At 39.6% G+C, this 17,917-nt stretch overlaps 1 protein-coding gene across 1 annotated transcript in view; it reads right to left on the bottom strand.

Moving 5' to 3' along the window:
- Window positions 1–2,564: 2,564 nt before the first annotated feature.
- LOC101877824 (tropomodulin-2) overlaps window positions 2,565–17,917 on the bottom strand; it is a 31,330-nt gene continuing 15,977 nt past the window's right edge. Inside the window, exons 4-10 of the mRNA XM_034066238.1 lie at window positions 10,150–10,266; window positions 9,332–9,418; window positions 6,565–6,695; window positions 5,832–5,939; window positions 5,453–5,596; window positions 4,980–5,124; window positions 2,565–2,850 (exon numbers count right to left, since the gene is read on the bottom strand). Of these exons, the coding sequence (XP_033922129.1) occupies window positions 2,816–2,850; window positions 4,980–5,124; window positions 5,453–5,596; window positions 5,832–5,939; window positions 6,565–6,695; window positions 9,332–9,418; window positions 10,150–10,266 (767 nt within the window). The 3' untranslated portion in view covers window positions 2,565–2,815. The remainder of the gene's footprint in view (window positions 2,851–4,979; window positions 5,125–5,452; window positions 5,597–5,831; window positions 5,940–6,564; window positions 6,696–9,331; window positions 9,419–10,149; window positions 10,267–17,917) is intronic.

Here is a 17,917-nt window from a genome sequence, read left to right as displayed (position 1 = left end):
CTGGTCACTGAGACACCCAGCAAGGGCTGGCAGCAGCTGCCTGGAGAGAATAGGCAGGGCTGAGGAATTCTCCTCATGCACGGTGGAAGGAGCCAGACCTCCCAGGTCCCTGCCATGGGGGCACAACTCCAGGCACTGTCTGCTAGTGCATGGTGGGGCTGGTGTTTGAACAGATACTCCCAAGTGCCTGAGGAATCCTCCCTTTGGAGGAAACATGCCTGTGCAGACAGCATGGCACAGGAAGGGATGGAGAGCCCCCAGGACCTTCCCTAGCCAGGTACATTGGTCCATGGTGCAAACTGTAGCTAGCATGGATGGAGCCACCAGACTGTATAACCACTGTGTGGCTCTGAGCAAAGCTATACAGGATGACATGCTGCAGGCATCATGGAGCAGTCAGACCATTCCATCCTTGTAAAACTGCTGCATGCAAATACCAACACTTGAAATAGCAATTAAGACTAGTACGGATTGCACTTGTTTCCCTTCAACACATACATGTACCGCCCTTAAAAAAAAGTTACAGTAAAAAAAAAAATCTTCAAAATACATTTAAAAAAAATAATAGTTGGGATTCCCTTGGTTGGATCAAATGAGGAAGAAATAGGGGCAATGTGAGTCTAATCACTGAAGTTTGTTAGTAACCACAATCTTTATGTTTTGGGGATGAGGATTTTTCCTATCCATAAGACTTTGTGCTGCAAAGCCCAGTATCCCCATGGTAATCCACAAAGGTTTTAAGGACTATTTCTTTAAGCCCATGCAGAGTTATGACTATGTTACAGAACTTGACTTTTTTTTTTAGTGGGATATCAAAGTTTTTCACAACAAATCTTGCACGGATCCAGGGAAAACCTCAGCAAGACTCCCTGGTATGTTATGTTTTCGATTTGCAAAGCAAAGGTTTCAGCCTTATTCTGGAGAGGGAGAGGTGGAAATTGTAAAGACTGGGAGTTCTCTAGGGAGGTAAACTGTGGATAACACTCTTTATGTCCCAGCTCAACAGACTTCTTAGAATAGTTTGCTAAAGTGGGATTTAAGTGAATGTTATTCAGTTTGGACACCAGTGTGAGGGCCACTATTTAACAGTGAGTTAAATAGTGTTGCCTTGGATCTACTTATTTCCATTATAAAAGGCACGGAGGGTGGGTTCATCCTGTCAGCTTGCACCCCAGCTCTGGTCATGAAGACATCACTCAGGAAAGTATGTGAAATGTGTACCAACTGCTTCTTGGGATCCTCTGGGTTCTAATCCCTGGATGCCCAGCTGCACAGTGGCTTACAGCTCTCTACCCAGGTAGGGAGTATGCTGTAGTAACCATGACCTCCAGCATTCATGCATCATCGGCAGGAAGCAGTGCTTCATCCCTGTTGTTCCGGAGGAGAGGCCAGTGTTTCCCAGGTAGCAGCTCTAGTCCCAGGTCAGTTTTGCAGCTTTATGAAAGCATTACATCTGTGTGAGACACCTAACCCGAGTCTCCCTTAGCTCTTGAAGCATGTGTGTGTGTAAGCAAAATGAATCTCTGGCTGTTAGTCAGAGACAACTGTTGGCAGTTATAAAACAGTGGTAGAAGAACAGTTCTAAACTGTAAAATACACAAAATGAAACATCAGACTGAATTCTTACTAAAATGTTGATGCTTCTTCAGGAGTGCTTTCCACTCAGTTAAGATTATGTCCAAGCATCTGAGTTAAGGCTCTGATTTAGCAAAGCATTTGTGCATGTGCTTAAATCTGCCTTTATTCAGGTAAGTGCTGATGTGAATACCTAAGTGCTTTGTGATACAGGGACAAACCTGAACATAGCTGTCACAACTACCCTTTTGATATTTTTTTTCTGGGCAGCACAGCTGCTTTCCTGAATTAATTGTTTAATTAATCTTCATATAAAAGGTCCTGAGAACAGTTCTGTAATACTAACAAATGTACATAAATACTAGAACTAAAAAAAGTCCAACACATGGCTCAAAGCAAAACAAATATTGCTGAGAATACTTGTTTAGATTAAGATTAATAGCTGTAAACTGTGCATTCTAGTAGCAAATAAAAATCTGTTGGTCTATAAAACCCAAAACATTCAAAATCTATAGGATTGGCAGCACTACTATTACTTTACAATGCGGAGTAAGGATAACAACATTGCAAAATGATGCACCTAACCTAAGCTTATGTAAACAAGTAGGCTTTGACAATGTTTAGATGTCTAGGCATGATCCTACACTTGGACCTGGATGGGGGAGACCCAAGAAGGTAGAAGGGTGCTGTTCCAGTTGCCCAGATCCTTCTGCAGGAGAGAGGCTCAAGGGTGTGATCCTGCAAACCTGTACTGGCTTTACTAGTTCTACTCCCGGGAGCATCCCATTGCAGGATTTAGTTCAGCAGGACTATATAAAAAGGATTATTCACAAACATAAGGCATTGCAGAACTTGGCCCTAAAACTTCTATTTTCAGCAGAGAATCCCTTATCATACACAAGATCATATTTTAACATGTCAAAAGGTGTCTAAAATAAAGGTCAGAAACACTGTGTGTTATGCTCAGTAACACAGTTAAGATTCTGCATATTGGCTTCAGATACTGCAAAACATTTTGGGGTTTTTTTTCCATTAAAATCAAACCAACTGTGATTCTTTCTCACAAAAAAATAAATTTAGCCTTGAAAGTTTAAAACGAACAGGCTGGGGTTTCAAGGTTAAAAGGAGACATTAACAGAAATGAGCAATTCCCATTATATACTCCCTTCTGACCAATGAGCACTCTGAGACTGCGGTTGTTGGTGGCCTCCAATCTTGCCTTGCATCCTCTATGGTGTGGCTACTGTCGCTCTGCTTCCACCCGCTTTTTACGAACTAGACCAATAAAACAAGACAAGAGCAGTCATTATTGCTTTTCCAGTTGCCTAAGGACTCTTCTCACTAACACACTCTCTTCCCAGTACCATGAATAGGAAGGAAGAAGCTTCTAAGAAATACTCAGTGGGATTATGACCACAAATGCTGAAATTAACAGATCTCAATGCTAAACAAAACATTTGTATCTAAATAGCACTTTTCTATATCACAGGCTATAGAATTTCACCAAGTGTTCATATTGACACATTGTCTATAAAAATTAGATTCTGAGCTAAAGGTTTTAGATGATGACGAAATCGCCGTTTCCAGTGCTTCCTCCCAGTGATTCCATTTAGATTTTTGATACAGTTTAATTTCTTTTAAAAGCGACTCTGTTCCAACTAAATTGATAGTTGTCTGCTCTCATCTGTATGACAGTGCTCTGGAGTATTTAAGCATCAGACATCAAAAGTAAATAACATTTTTAATTGTGAAAGTGTGTACTATAGGTGAGAAATAATATCCTTTTAGAAAATAATTTGAAGTACTTTTAAGTACTGATATCAATGAGTATTGGCAACAGGGAAAACAACATATTGGACCTTAAATTATCTGGTTTAACTTCACATGTTCTGACTGCATCAACCATCTGATAGTAAGTTAATTACCAATTAACTCCAGATTCTCACTAGAAACCAAGTAGGTTGAAGTTGCCATTAGCACAGCAGACAGTGATGAGCTTTGTGTATGGGCAAGATTATTTTGACAAGCACTTAATTGTGAATTTTTACAGCACTTAAAATAACATTACAGTAGGTCTAGCTGGGCAGCATTTGCTACTCCTTGCCCTAATAAAAATGTATTGAGTCTTCTCTGATTTGGCCAGAAAAGATTAGTGAGGTTCTCATGTTTTGTGTGATACAAAATTTGGTGTTACATCAAACTGTCATGTCCCATTTCTGATATTGAACTGCTGAAGTACAGAACAAAAGCAGTAAAACTGGATGAATGAATGTTTTTCACTACAAAAAGTCAATAACAACAATATATTACTCCAAACATCCCATTACTTTACTATCAGGAGATTTATCTCATAGTGCTTTCTTGACAGACTGCATTATTTCAAAGCCTACAGTGTAACATCAGTTATTTCTGTCTACTTTCAGTGTTTTTGTTGCTTCATGCATTTTATTGAATTCTTTTAGGTACTCTGTCCTACTATATCTTGAACAAAACAATCCAATACAAAGCAGGAAAATTAAGATAGGGTACAGAACAGATGTTTAATAGCATCTGGTTAAATAGTGAAAAAAGTCTTTTTCTCTTTGTTGTTGGGAGATTTCAAATACCATTCCAGAATGTTAAGTTTCAGGACAAATAGTATATAACTGGAATCGTAGATATTGCTAAAAATTAAAGCTGAAAAAGCATAAAAGTATGTGCAAAAGAAATGTGTTCTAGCTCAACTCTTATCTTGGTTCTCACAGACATAAAACCAAGCTGAAGCCAGCAAAGGTGTCATGGTTTGATACCCCACTTTGAAGTGGAATTGATTAAAAAACAGAGTTAATTAAAAAACAGAGTTAATGTATTCCCCCACCCCCCTTCTTATTCTAAACTACCCCTGCCTGGTCATCTCCTCCCTATTCCATGTATTGAGCACACAGGGCAGAGCATGTCACACACAGGTAAAACCTGCAAAGCTTAGTCTTTGCCTGTACTTGGTCACGCAGGCAGGAAAATCTTTTTTGTTCCCTTGGTTGAGCAAGCTTGGTTTGTCATGGGCAGGGCAAAGAAGCAATGACTTCTACACTCACTGAACAAACAGGATGGGTTTGGCTTTCTACTTACTAGTCAGAACAGCTGACAGGGCAGCTGGAAATCCAGGGTGAGCCATGGAAAAGACTGAAGTAACTCTCCTCCCCAGGAGGGGTGGGAGAAGAATAAGAGTAGCTTTTAATCACAGTGAGATCTTTGCCTTTATCTATGTTAGAGTCTGTGGAGCTATGCATCACCCCTCACGTATAGCAGATTGAATACTGTAGAGGTGAAATTCAATCTTATGTACAGACAGGAAGAATTGTGTCTAGGAAGGTCAGGACTTGGCTCACATAAACAAATGATGAGTAGATGTAGTAGCATCTTACCCAGATCATTGTTTTTAGTAATAGCTGCTGCTACTCTGGTTCTTGGACCTTGCTTGGTGAACTGGTATCCAAACTTGAGAATCTTGGAGTTCTCCTCCAGCATCTTGGCAATCTCCATCTCTACAGCTGTCCCCAGCTGTTGCCTCTGTTGGTCATGTGGTGAAATGTCCCCAAAAGAAAAGAAAATATTTGTTGTCATATGAGAGAAAAATAAGTAGTTGTATTTCAGTACTGTGCTGCAAACTACAAAGAGAATCCCATCCCCAGAGATTTTGCTCTGGGTTTTATATTTGGCTTTGACCAGGTTTATTTAGAAGTTTTCCACTGTTTGGCTGCATAAACATCGGATGTGAGCTGCAGAATGACTGAGTCACAGCCACTGCCTTGACTTTGCCAGAGCCCTCTAGGAGAACCCTCTTGGAATCCATACAGAAGGGAAACAAAAGTGGACTCACTCTATGTTCTGTCTTTACCTGGTTGTCAATTTTGATCTCTGTCAAGGATTCATTCTCTTTCAGTGCATCGATCAGTGCCAAAATACCCGTGCCAGTGATGAAGTTGGATTCTACATTCAGACTCTTCAGTGTTTTGTTCACTTTCAACATATCTGCAAATGCCTGAGGCATCAAAAAGAAGGAATATGAGATAATGACTTAAGGATTTCAGGAAATAACAAGGAATTTGCAAAATATAGTACCTACAAAGAAACAGAACATAAATAGGCTTACAAGGACATAGAGGTAGATCAGAAGAGATTAAACTTCTACTTTGCATAGTCACAGAGGAATTCTGTGAGGGAAAATGAAGAATGCATCCTAAAGCAGGGCTTTTTTTTCTTTTTTTTTAACTTACAATAGCTACCGGGTCATTGCTTCGAGTAGCTGCAAGGCTGAATGTCTTCACATGAGTGTTGCTTTCCAAAGCTTTTGCAAATTCTTTCAGGGTTGGAATAGGAATATTCTACATTAAGAAGACAAATCCAGTAATTAGGAAAGCCAGTCATATCACTAGACACTGATTTTAATTACTATCAACCTGATTGATAGCCACAGTCTGTGCAGTTTAAACATGCCTGATACTTATAAAGGTAACTCAGAATGGACAAAGTGTCCTCTGTTCATAGAGGCCTCCAGAGACCCATGAGACGCCTGAGCCAGGATGCAGTGTCAGCACTGCCTTTAACGGGGTCAGGCCACCACAAGCATGTGACTGATCTTGAGCTACTTTCCTATTCCTGCTGTTGGTTGTTTAGTATCTACATGCCAGCTCCTCCTCCATTTGCATGAGTGGGCTAATTGAATTTGGCTGGTGATGATTACATAGTGCCCATGAGAGATCCTGCTTTACAGACTGCTAAAGAAAGGCATCCAGAGTCACCCCTTGGGCTTTTAATTGGCATCTAATTCAGTGTCAGGCATTGGTGACCTTGAAACCTCTACAACAGTTCCCTCCAAACCCCTTTCCTGTGTGTTCTGCTTTTTCTGAAGAGTAGGGAGAAACAAAATTTGAAGATAAAAGGCAAGAGCATTGTAAATATTTGAATAAACTCTCCTACAAATGACATAAATAAAACCACAGCATCTACCTTTATGTTGTTAAGATTAATTTCTACAAGACTAGGATCATTTGCTTTTATCCTTTGTAAACTTGCTTCCACGTTGGTTGGATTAGGTGGCTCCTCAAAGATGGGCTTGACCTTTTCACCTTTCACCACATCTGCAACACAAGATCTCATGAAATGTTGATGTGAGTATCAGGCATCATCAGTAACAGTCTGATTTTCCAATTTCCATTTAGGTTTGTATGGTAGCATTCAAGAAAGGGTTTATATGAACCACAGAACTTGGAAACAAGAGTATTAGCCCTGTTATCCCTGCCATGCACTTTGCACCTTCTGTGCACCCAGAAGCATGTCACTGGAAGCTGTAGTTACAGAGGCTGGGCAGTATCATCACTGCCAAATTTTTCCCTTATGTACAGAAGTCATGGTGCAATTAAATTGAGGCAAAGCAGCTTTAAAATGGGATAGTATACACTGTAAAACATTGCAAGGGTTGCTTTGTTCTTTGTCTAATATCTGTAAAGGAAAGGCATGCTCAGAAATTGCCCATTACATTAGTGAGAAAACATCCCTGTACCTATGAATAGGCTGTGCTTTTCTGTTGAAAGAACATGAGAAGGAGGCCCCTCACTTTCCTGCTCTCAGCTGATGCTATCACCCTTGTATTTCAATTCAATTAGCTCTTGTAAAATTGAAACATCTGCACTTTCTAAATAATAAACCTATCAAGGCATGAAAAGTAAGTCTATCTGCCAGCACCAAAATTTATGAAGTCTTTGAGCATTCATGCTCCAAAGAGATACAGATTTTAATGCTGGAAGCTATAGGCTATAAATATCCTTAGAGGTTAATAAAAATCATAGGTTAGAACACAGTTACTACTTCTAATTCCCATGCATGTAGTTTCAGAGATTAATTTATAATCCCTGACCACCCAACCCACCAAGGAATATGTTACTGACCACAAGTATGTTTTATGTTGCAGACAGTGAGTGATTTTGAAGACATGCTCAAGTCTCAACATACTGCACATTGCTGTTCAGTGCAATGGGTAAAGTTCATGCCATATCACAGGCCAAAAGAAAACCAAATATTTTTTCAGAACTTGTACTCTTAGTAGAGATGAAGTCATACACAAACCTTGAGCTGGTTTTAACTCTGCTTCCTTGCTCTCTGAACCTTTTATTTCATAAAGTCCCTGAGAGACCTCACACATCCCTAGATAACACTCCAGCCTTCCTAGGGAGTAGGTACAATGAATTCACCTTAGATGCAAAGATGGAAAGTAAACAAAACCAGCAAAGCGTGTTTTGCACTAGTGGTAACACTATGCCAAGCTGGGAGCTGGAGAGACACTAGCACTCTGTCCTAGGTTAGACATCACAGTATGCTCAGTCTGGAGCCAGCAGCCTTTTTCATTTTCTATTTCTTGTTGCTTCTCATGAGTTACATCTTGTTTCTTTGATCATTGGGCTGTTCTGCCACATTGATGGGCAGCTGTTGAGAGGTCTCCCTCTTTTACTAAAGCATTTTACTGGGCTAAGAAAAGGTCTTGCTTTTGGACCAAAGAATACAGAGATGTGACTTTCTGATTCTTAACTGTGTGATTGGAGCACGGTGTAGCTGACTCACATAGCTGACATTTTGACTCAGTGCAACAAAAATATTCTGAAATCTGTGTAATGCTTGCAGTGCCTCTTATGAGATAGACAGCAGCTCGCACAGGGCCCTGTTAGGCAGACTTGTAGAGCAGTCTTAATCCTGAGAGAAGTGAAGTGGCATGATGTCCTGTCAACTTTCCCATCTCCACTTTAGTAATGAAGCATGGAAATTAAAGTCCTTGTTAAAGATAGCTGCTGTTCTCATGGCCCTAGAATAAGCTTTGTGAGTAACTTCCCTAGAAAAGGGCATTCCATGATTTTGTCTTAAAAAGCAAAATTTAGCCCACTTCATATTCCAGAGCTTTGAGGTGACAAGCTTCTGATCAAGACCTGGTAGTGCTCAAGAAAAGCTTGGAATTCAGAAGTACCCACTTCTCCCCCCATCCAGCCTCCTGTTGGTTGCTGAGCTAAAATCTGATTCAGCAAAGGTCTGTTTATCTAGTGTAAACTTTTCTGGATTTTTAGTAATAACAGTTGTTTCTGTTGGGGGATTTCCTGAATGATTACACTTCCTGTGTACCTAAGGAACACAACAGACAATACTTGAACACACTGCCACAAGGCAAAGGTGGGAGGTAGTCTATCAGAGAGAGTAGCTGGGGCAGGAGCACATCCATGTGGTTGTTGGCTCCTTGTGAATGCAACTTGATGTGACTCTAGTCACCAATGTGACTCTGGTAGGCATTCTGCCACATTTGAGCCCCATGGTTACAAGTCATTCTTCAGTTGAGCAAATATACTTGGGGTGATATGGCCTGGCCTGTGCTGTGGCCACCTCTTAGCTACAGCTCACTATGTTTTCCATCTGCTACCTAAACTGAAGCGGAATTAAAATATGTATGTCTTAGCTTCTTAAATACTCTCATACTTTCAGGCACCTCTGCAGAGCCAGATATTGCTTTCTAGGAAAGCAAAGCTCCTTAGGAATGATTTATTTGCATGGTACTGTTGTCATGATACATAATTAATTTTAAGATTATATTTATCTGAAAGAGCTGCCCCTCACGAATAATTAGATCAATTAGGGTAAGGCCAGTTACATTACACTAAATTAGATCAATACACCCAGCCTCTAGGTGTAAAGTCTCTTAACATGAAATACAGCCCACAGGAGAAATCAGCTTGCTTACTTCTTACAATTCCTTTTCCATCTTTACTGCGGGCTCCTCCTTCATCAAACTTTGGGTTGTTGACCATGTTGTGCACTCCAAGAACAGCTAAAATGTGTAAATACCAGCAATGTTAATGGCAGGAACAAAGACTGCAAAAAATATCTGCTACAAATTCTAGTTTAGGTCCCCAAACAAAACCCTTTTATAAAATATTCACTCTGAGTCATGCTTGCTTGTAGGGAGGGTCTTTAGAGGTCTAAGTACTGGACATAAAGACATTTTTAACATGGATTTTTGAGCAATTGAATCAATGTAATACACATATCACAGAAATGCCAGCTGGAAGGAACTGCTGCGGGTCATCTTGCCCAGGCTGCCCCCTCAAGCAGGAAAGTTGCCAGCATTAATGAGGTCAGCTATGGCTTTGTCTAGCTGGATCCTAAAAACATCCAGGGAGGGAAATCCTGAAACTCTTTGGATTACTCCTAATAATCCCTTTTTTCCTCATATACAAACTGAACCTCTTACTGCTTTCTGTTTGGCATATCTCAGAAGAATTTGACTGTACATGCTTGAACTTCTGTAGTGTCAGAGAATAAATTGTGCTGTATTTGCTGATACTTCTCCCATAAGTTATCTAATTAGATGCTATTCTGTAGGATCATGTATTAACTGAAAGTTATTAACTCTGTAGATTTTTACTTTTATCACCAGTTTATTCTTATGGAAAAGTGAAACAGCAGATGCCTGGGAGATAATCATGAAACACTGCTGGTGGCAGGTTAGGCAGAGAAGAACCAGGCAGGTAGGGGAATCATACCTATACATTATCTAACCTGCAAGATCATAGAGCTCAGTATCTGAAGCGCTGGCCAGGGCTTCTTCTAGTTCCGGATCCAGGGTCACTTTCTCTTCTGTACGGGTTTCTATGGGCTTTTCTTTAGGAATAAATGCTTTTCCTAAGACATGAAAAAAGCCAAAATGAGTAATGAATTATTGGAACAACTCTTCTGCCTCCTGGCAGTGGTGAGAGTAGGTCTGTAACAGTGGAAATGCCTGGTTTCCTCTTTCTTATGCAATAGTATCTTCCACACCAGAGTCTAAAAATAAAAGGTGCAGACTTCTGCTCTTTATTGGTGATTATTAATGTGAAAGCAAATTCCCTAAGATAAATCCCTAGGAGTAGTCACAGCTGGGATTTTTCTGAAGTTCCTTTGACCTTAAACAGGGAGAATCAGGTCTACACAAAAAGCTTGCACAAATTTCATCCTTTTACAGTTAAATGAGGCACCAGAAGCAGCTAAAACCATCTGATTGCAAGAACCTTTCAGTTTACCAAATTCCATACAAGAACCTGAAAGCTCAGTAAACCTGTTTTCCTCCAGTAACAGAATTTAATTCCCACCCTCTCCATGAGTATTTCCCGTGTGTCTCCTGATAATCATTCACATAAGTAGCCTTACCCTAAAAGTGCAGGCCTGAAAAGTATGAACTGAGTTAAACCATATGTTCTCCAAGAAATACTCACGACCTCTTTGTCCCTATGTGTATGCTGCTGTTACACTGGGGTCAGCAGGTGTGTGTTTCCATGCAATATTCCCCCAGGACTGAGATCATGGTCCCTTCTGCTGAAATGAGAAAACCGTAGGATAAATCCAGAAACAATATAAAACATCCCACTTCTCCTTTGGCCTGCTATTGTAGTTAACTTTAGAAGTGTGATGATGTAACTGCAAATGCTTGGAGTGAGGTCCTTGACATCAGAGCTAAGGCTGCACTTCAATCACCAGCATTGCTGGGCTTTTCTCCCATTCAACACTTTCCAATACCAAACCCATAGCCAGTAATACAGCAAATGACGCCACATGCAACAGATGGTGTCATTGTTCTGATAGTTCTGTGAATCCCATGTTTTACTCTGCTGTGGAGTAGTTCCTCTCACCTTGTCCCTAACAACTTCTCAAGCAGGCTTTAGTTAATCCCATTGTAATGAAGCTGGGATGACCTCTGGATGCAGGTGGCATTGGCCCACTGTCAACTTTAAATTGTCTTCTTGCGCAGCTTTGTACACCCTAAATGTAATGCTTGAAGCATATCCCATGGCTTTCTGAAATGTCTCTAATATAGCTTAATTTTTATTTATATTAGTGATCTCATTTTATTACCATTAACAAATGCAGTTCTGATATTTAGTGTTGACTTACAGATGCTTTCCCTCTCTTTTTTCAACACTGTCATCCTTTTGTCACTTATTTTTTTCCCCACCATGGTCCAAAGTATCATTTTAATTTAGATAATAGCCAATTAATTTATCTCTTTATCTACAGCAATTTCTGTACTTCCATAACTGAGGTCATTGAATAAGCTCAGGAAAAAAAAAATTAAATTAATTGAAATTTCTGGAACTCTGGCAAGCTTTGAATTATTTACTCTAGAAATATTTGTACCAATACTAAATAATTTCTGATTACAAAACTGGGCAGAAGGTAATGCAGAAAGACAGAAATATCATATTATGATTAATTTTTCAGGTGATATTTTAAGTAGGTCATTTTTTTAAGAGGCTTCTAGAAGATAAAAGCCTTTGTGGGCCAAAGGTAAGAATCATTTATCTTTCACCATGCAGTAGGTGATATTAATCAGAGACAGTTATCCCAGTAGCATCAAACAAAAGTCAAGTGGAAATCTGGGGTGAGAAATACTCTGTGAAGATACATTAGTTATGTCCTCCAGATTTCATAACAGCTCAGGTGCTAAGATTTCAGACTCTCTCTGTATAACCACCTAATCTGGAGTGTTGGATGGCAGCTCCAGACACCACTGACCAAGACTTGATGCCAGTTTGGCTTGTAAGGACAACACATAAGGAAAAGAAGTCATTATTATGCTGGAAACTAGAAGACCAAAATTAATAAGACGATCTGAGTACGCAACCAATAGTGAGCAGTGCTATCCATAAAATATTTTCTTTTCTCATCACAGGTGGTTCCACACAAGTTTCAAGTAATCAGTAGGTTGTCTGAGATCTTGAGGGAATCCTACTTTCCTTTATCCTGACTGATAATACTATCCCCTGACAGCTATACTCCACAGCTTGCATGAAACCTCTCCATCAGGCACTAAGTGATTCTTCACAGAGCCAAACCCCAGCCACACTGTGAACAAATACTGATAGAAGTCTATACTTTCACACATAAGGAGAAACAGGACCTTGAGTCTGGTGTAAACTGGACACAATATGTAATATATCTGGTCCTTCTCTATGGATAGTGGACATGGGTAGGGCAAGTGTCTTGTGTAGCAAGGAATTCAGGGATAATGGAAACCAGTACAGGGTCATACTTTTTCTGTGCAGTTCACAGAATACAATTTTTAAGCATTTGTTTCAGGCATATGTAATTGTTGGATGGCAGCCCAAATCTGTTTAAATGTGTATATGACCTCAATGATAGTTTCATTTAAAGCATTCTTGGCAAATGTTATAGAAAAAAGATTCTATTATTGGTTATCTGAAATATTTAAAGGGGAAGGGTCACATCAAAGCTGGTAATATATATCTTTAATATATCTGGACCTTGCTGGTGTCCAGTGCCATTTTTAAAATGTTCTTTCCCTGCTATCTAGATAAGAACATTCTTTTGCATTATCCCACTGTGAAGAGATGCTGTAGCATAGCAGGTAAAGGTTAGGAGAGTTTATGCATTTAGCATGTTATTAGTCCACCACCAGCAGAAGTGGTGTCTGTGTTTATAGACCTTTCAACCAGTTTTCCTTCATTATTTTAAGGACAGAGTTTAAAGATTCAGGCTGTCCCTTCTAGTCCCACATCCATACATTGTAAATTCATTATAAAGTGCCATCATGGAATTCACTGCCAAAATAAAATATGGATTATGGCTTGCTTGTTTCAATGGTCCAGCTTAAATTTAAAATGTATTATTTGGAAGAAGCATTGGAAGAATAGTGATGTTTATTATTTTAGGGTGAGATTTATGATGAAAGGCTGCTGCTCTTGGTGCTATTTATATTCATGCTGTATTTCAGAAGGTACTTTATTATAATATTAATTGTGGTAAAACTGTGTTACATTTTGCCTCCACAACATGCTAATGTTCTGTTCTAAGTCTTAATACTAATAGTTTATCTTTCTATCAGTGAAAAACACAGTGACAAAAGCTATGTTTATACATATCACACTTGAGCTACGTCAGAGTTAACAGCACAAATATAATCACATTTATGTACAAATATAATCGGATCTTTAACTGCAAAACAAAATTCAATTCCAGTAAAAAAAAAGTAAGCAAGTGCTAAAATATCATTTTATTTTTACACATACATTGAAACCCAAACTGTCTGGAATCCAAAGTGCTTTTTTCAAACATGAAATTTTAAGCATAAATCAATGCCATGTTCCCCTTCCTTCTGTCAAACTGGGATAAGTCCCTGGGGTGACCTGGAGATGATTGAGGAGGCTTATTATAACCCATGGACTTTCTGACTGTGAATGCAGTGGGTAGAGATCTGTCCTGCCTCAGCCTACTGAAGACCTACTACTTTTCACACACTGCAAAACTTCTATTCAACTTGAAATATGATATGGTTCATCTTTTAATCAAAAGAAGCTTGGGGGGAAAAAATCCATTGAAAACCAGACAGAAAGGTTCAATACAAAGGACTACAGAGAGACACAGAAATGCAGAGTGACGTCAAAGGAAAAATTCTATGAAAAAAACAAATAACTCTTGGTGGTACAGTCATAAAACCCTAGACGTAATTTTGCCACTTGGTTTCAGCAAACTTTGATTTCCTGCATTGTGCCAATGACCCCATTAAAGCAATGTCAAAGTAAAGCAAGGAAATGAGATGCATTCCTAACTTCATCTCATACAGTAATAGTTAACTGCACAACCACATATGCACATCTTAGGAAATGGTATTAATTGAGCAGGGAACTACTTTAAGTGCATTTTCTTGAAGTAGGTTTATTTATTGTTATATAAAGGGAAAAAGAAAAGGCATTTGAACATTTTGAGGATTTCACCTTCATTTATAGTTTTCAGCATTTGGAACATCATTTCTGGTATGTCTTCTCTCTGCCTTCCTGCTTATGTTATTACATGTTTCTGCATAAATATAAAAATCCACCTTTTTATTAAGTATAAATACTTAGTGTTTATTCTCACCTTGCACAAGCCAAAACTCAGCAAAAAAAAAAAAAGCACAGAGCAATGGGAAATAAGCCATTTATACTTGCTGTAAAAATGTTGTTTTATTTAACATCAGTTTACTAAGGATAGTTACTTAATTTTATAATATAAATGCACTTCCTGCCCAAATTGTAAAACAAAAATGTACTCTCTTTTCCTATAAACTGTACCTCAGATTATTGTACTTTCAAGAAAATATCTGGTTACACTTATTACTTCCTACTTTTCAACGAATCTCTGACTACAGTGAGTGCCTGTTTATTCTCAATTAGAGAATGTGACACTGACCTTAGGAGTGAAATTCAATAATCTTGGAAATATGCCTTGCATAAATCAGAGGCAGTTGATTCACTTTTTCCACTTTGCACTATTCTTCCCTTTTGAGCCTTACTTAAACTCCTCCCTACAAATACCCTATGAAAATGGAGCTCAGTTATTTCTTATCAGGAAAAAACATGTATTATGAAAAAGAAAATGAGCCAAGTTCAAATACATATGAAACTGAAAGCCAGTAGTAATTAAAATGCAGTGTCATAATTGCTGCTGTACTGTTACTCTTGGATTTGTGTCTGCATATTCCATGTCTTAAAATTCATGATAATGGATAGGAAGGTTGCAAAGTTAAGCTTTCCAAAGTTCTTAAATCTATTGTGCCTATACACAAAGAATGAACCTAAATTGCACCAACATCTTTGATCAGCGTGCTGTGTCTGCCACCTTAGAAATTCCCTTTAAAGTATTCTGAAAAGTATACATTCTCAAAAATAAACAAAAGCCAACCTATAATCTTTAAAACAGAAGGAAGCCCAGAATTTAATCAGACCCTCACATGGATTATCACATCCCAATTATTTTGGATCCTTGTAATCCTATAGCAGTCCTCTGGATTACCACCCGGATTAACCTGCTTCACCAACAGAGGAGAAAGCTCTTATGTCTGATGTGGAATGGCAGCAGAGTCAAGCTGTGCTGCTGGGCTTCAGGTTCTCAGGAATATTAAAGAATCTTGAAACTTGGGCCAGATGCCACACTAGTTCTATTCCTCTCTGGCATCTCTTCTATTCCTTATATTCTTCCTCACTGCCCCTGTGCCTTCTCCATCTCCTGTGTCTCCTGGTTTTGCACACCATTGAATCCTGATCCTTCCCACCAACTCTGTCCTCTCTTCCTTACCACTGCTCTCTTCTACAGCAGAGCTGCCACATCTAGTCCCTCATTCTGAACTTATTTATACAGTTCCTTGAAAACCAGTTCCTCCATCTCTGCACTAGCCTCTCTGCTGGCTGTTCAACTCTTTATCATTCCTTTACAGTGCCCTTATGAAGTGAGGAAAGCACTGTGAGAGCAGAAGGGAGACTTCCCGCCCTTGGTTCTAGTGTGGCAGTGGCCTCTCAGATGAGCAATTCCAAAGAGCATCTTGCACATCCCACACACCTTCCAGCTGGCCATGCCAGGTCTCTCCAGGCTCTGCTGTGCTATCACGTGTGCTCTCTGCACATGCAGGCAGAAGCTCTGAGAACATGACTAATACTCACTGCAGGAGGGATATTTGGAGAACACTATCACAAACTGGAGGTACAAGAAAACATAATATTTTGAGGATGCCAAATTAAAGTGTATTTCCCTGGGGATTCCAAAGGGCATACATTTCAAGTCCCTTCTTCAAAGCATGGAGGCACTGCAGCTCGTAAAAAAACAGCTGGAAAGATTTACTTAAGAGGGCTAAAGCAATTTGTTTTCTCCTAATCTTTTTCTTGGGAACAGCCAAGTCCTTTTTGCTGACACTTCCCAAAAATTCAGCCTGAGGCAGACTCTCAGCATGGGAAATTTCAGTGTGAACTGTGTGAGTTTGGCAAAGTCATGAGCAACTAAAACAGGGTCTTATAAAAGCAAGCAGTGAAAGGAACTGGCTGAGGCATTACTGTCAGCAACTGCAACACCTTCAATACTTTAAGAGACAAACATCAACTGTAAATTTGAGCCTTGAAGAACAGGAAGATGATGGCAAAAATTTAAAGAAACCATTTCAGCATTGGGGGTGAAAAGACTGCCCTTGTCAAGACAACAAAGATGCCATGTCTCTAAACTAAACCCTAACTTTTTTATATAGAGTCTGTTAGAGAAACTGTAATCAGAATTCATTAGCATCTGCTCTAATACTCTGAGCTTCTGAAAATGACTGTCATTATTACTGGTGCTGTGTACTGATACTCTGCTTGGCACAGCACAACATGCAAGATAGATGGGCTCTGCCAGAGCAACTGGAAACAGGGCTTTGGCCGAAAGTTCTGTTTAATCATCCTTATTTTCTTCCTTTTCCATTTTATCAGTTGGCTAAAAATGTCAGCATTTAATCACATACAAGTGAGTTCCCCTTCCCTTTCTAACCACAAATAATAATAGCCCAATCCACTGGAGTTTTTCCATGACTTTGATGAGAACTGGATCGGATCCAAAATGAAATGGTTCGGCAAGGAGCGGAAGACCTTGTAGAAAACAGGGGTAGTGGTGAAAAGTTGAAAAAACAATCCTTATAGCAATTAAAAATGGCACAGCTTACTTTTCATAGAATCATAGAACAGTTAGGGTTGGAAAGGATCTTAAGATCATGTAGTTCCAACCCCCCTGCCATGGGCAGGGACACCTCACACTAAACCATATCACCCAAGGCTTCATCCAACCTGGCCTTGAACACTGCCAGGGATGGAGCATTCACAGCCTCCCTGGGCAACCCATTCCAGTACCTCACCACCCTAACAGGAAAGAATTTCTTCCTTATATCCAGTCTAAACCTCTGCTGTTTAAGTTTCAACCCATTACCCCTTGTCCTGTCACTACAGTCCCTAATGAATAGTCCCTCCCCAGCATCCCTGCAGGCCCCCTTCAGATCCTGGAAGGCTGCTATGAGGTCTTCACGTAGCCTTCTCTTCTCTAGTCTGAACAGCCTCAACTTTCTCAGCCTGTCTTCATATGGGAGGTGCTCCAGTCCCCTGATCATCCTTGTGGCCCTCCTCTGGACTTGTTCCAACAGTTCCATGTCATATCTAGTATTTCAGAACAGAACTTTTTCAATTATGTTTCATTAGTATCATGTAGTTACAAGAACCACTGCAACAAAGCAGGAACAGAAATGTTAATAGTTCATGTTTGTATTACAGTAGTACTCGGATCTTAATTGAGATCAGATGTGCATACTGCCCTCAGTAAGAGACAAAACATGCAGCATTGACATTACTCTAATACTTTATGCCTACACTGCCCCTTACTTTCTCCACCTTTGCTTTCTATTCCTGAAACCTTTCATGAACTTGACAGTTATACAGAAAAGGCTTCCCAGTGATTGAAGTCTGACAACCAGCTCTTCCAGCTGTGTGTTAAATGCAGTGAGTCAGTC

Source organism: Melopsittacus undulatus, chromosome 9 (genome assembly GCF_012275295.1).
Source record: "Melopsittacus undulatus isolate bMelUnd1 chromosome 9, bMelUnd1.mat.Z, whole genome shotgun sequence".
NCBI lineage: Eukaryota > Metazoa > Chordata > Aves > Psittaciformes > Psittaculidae > Melopsittacus > Melopsittacus undulatus.
This window is presented reverse-complemented; position numbering and strand designations above follow the sequence as displayed.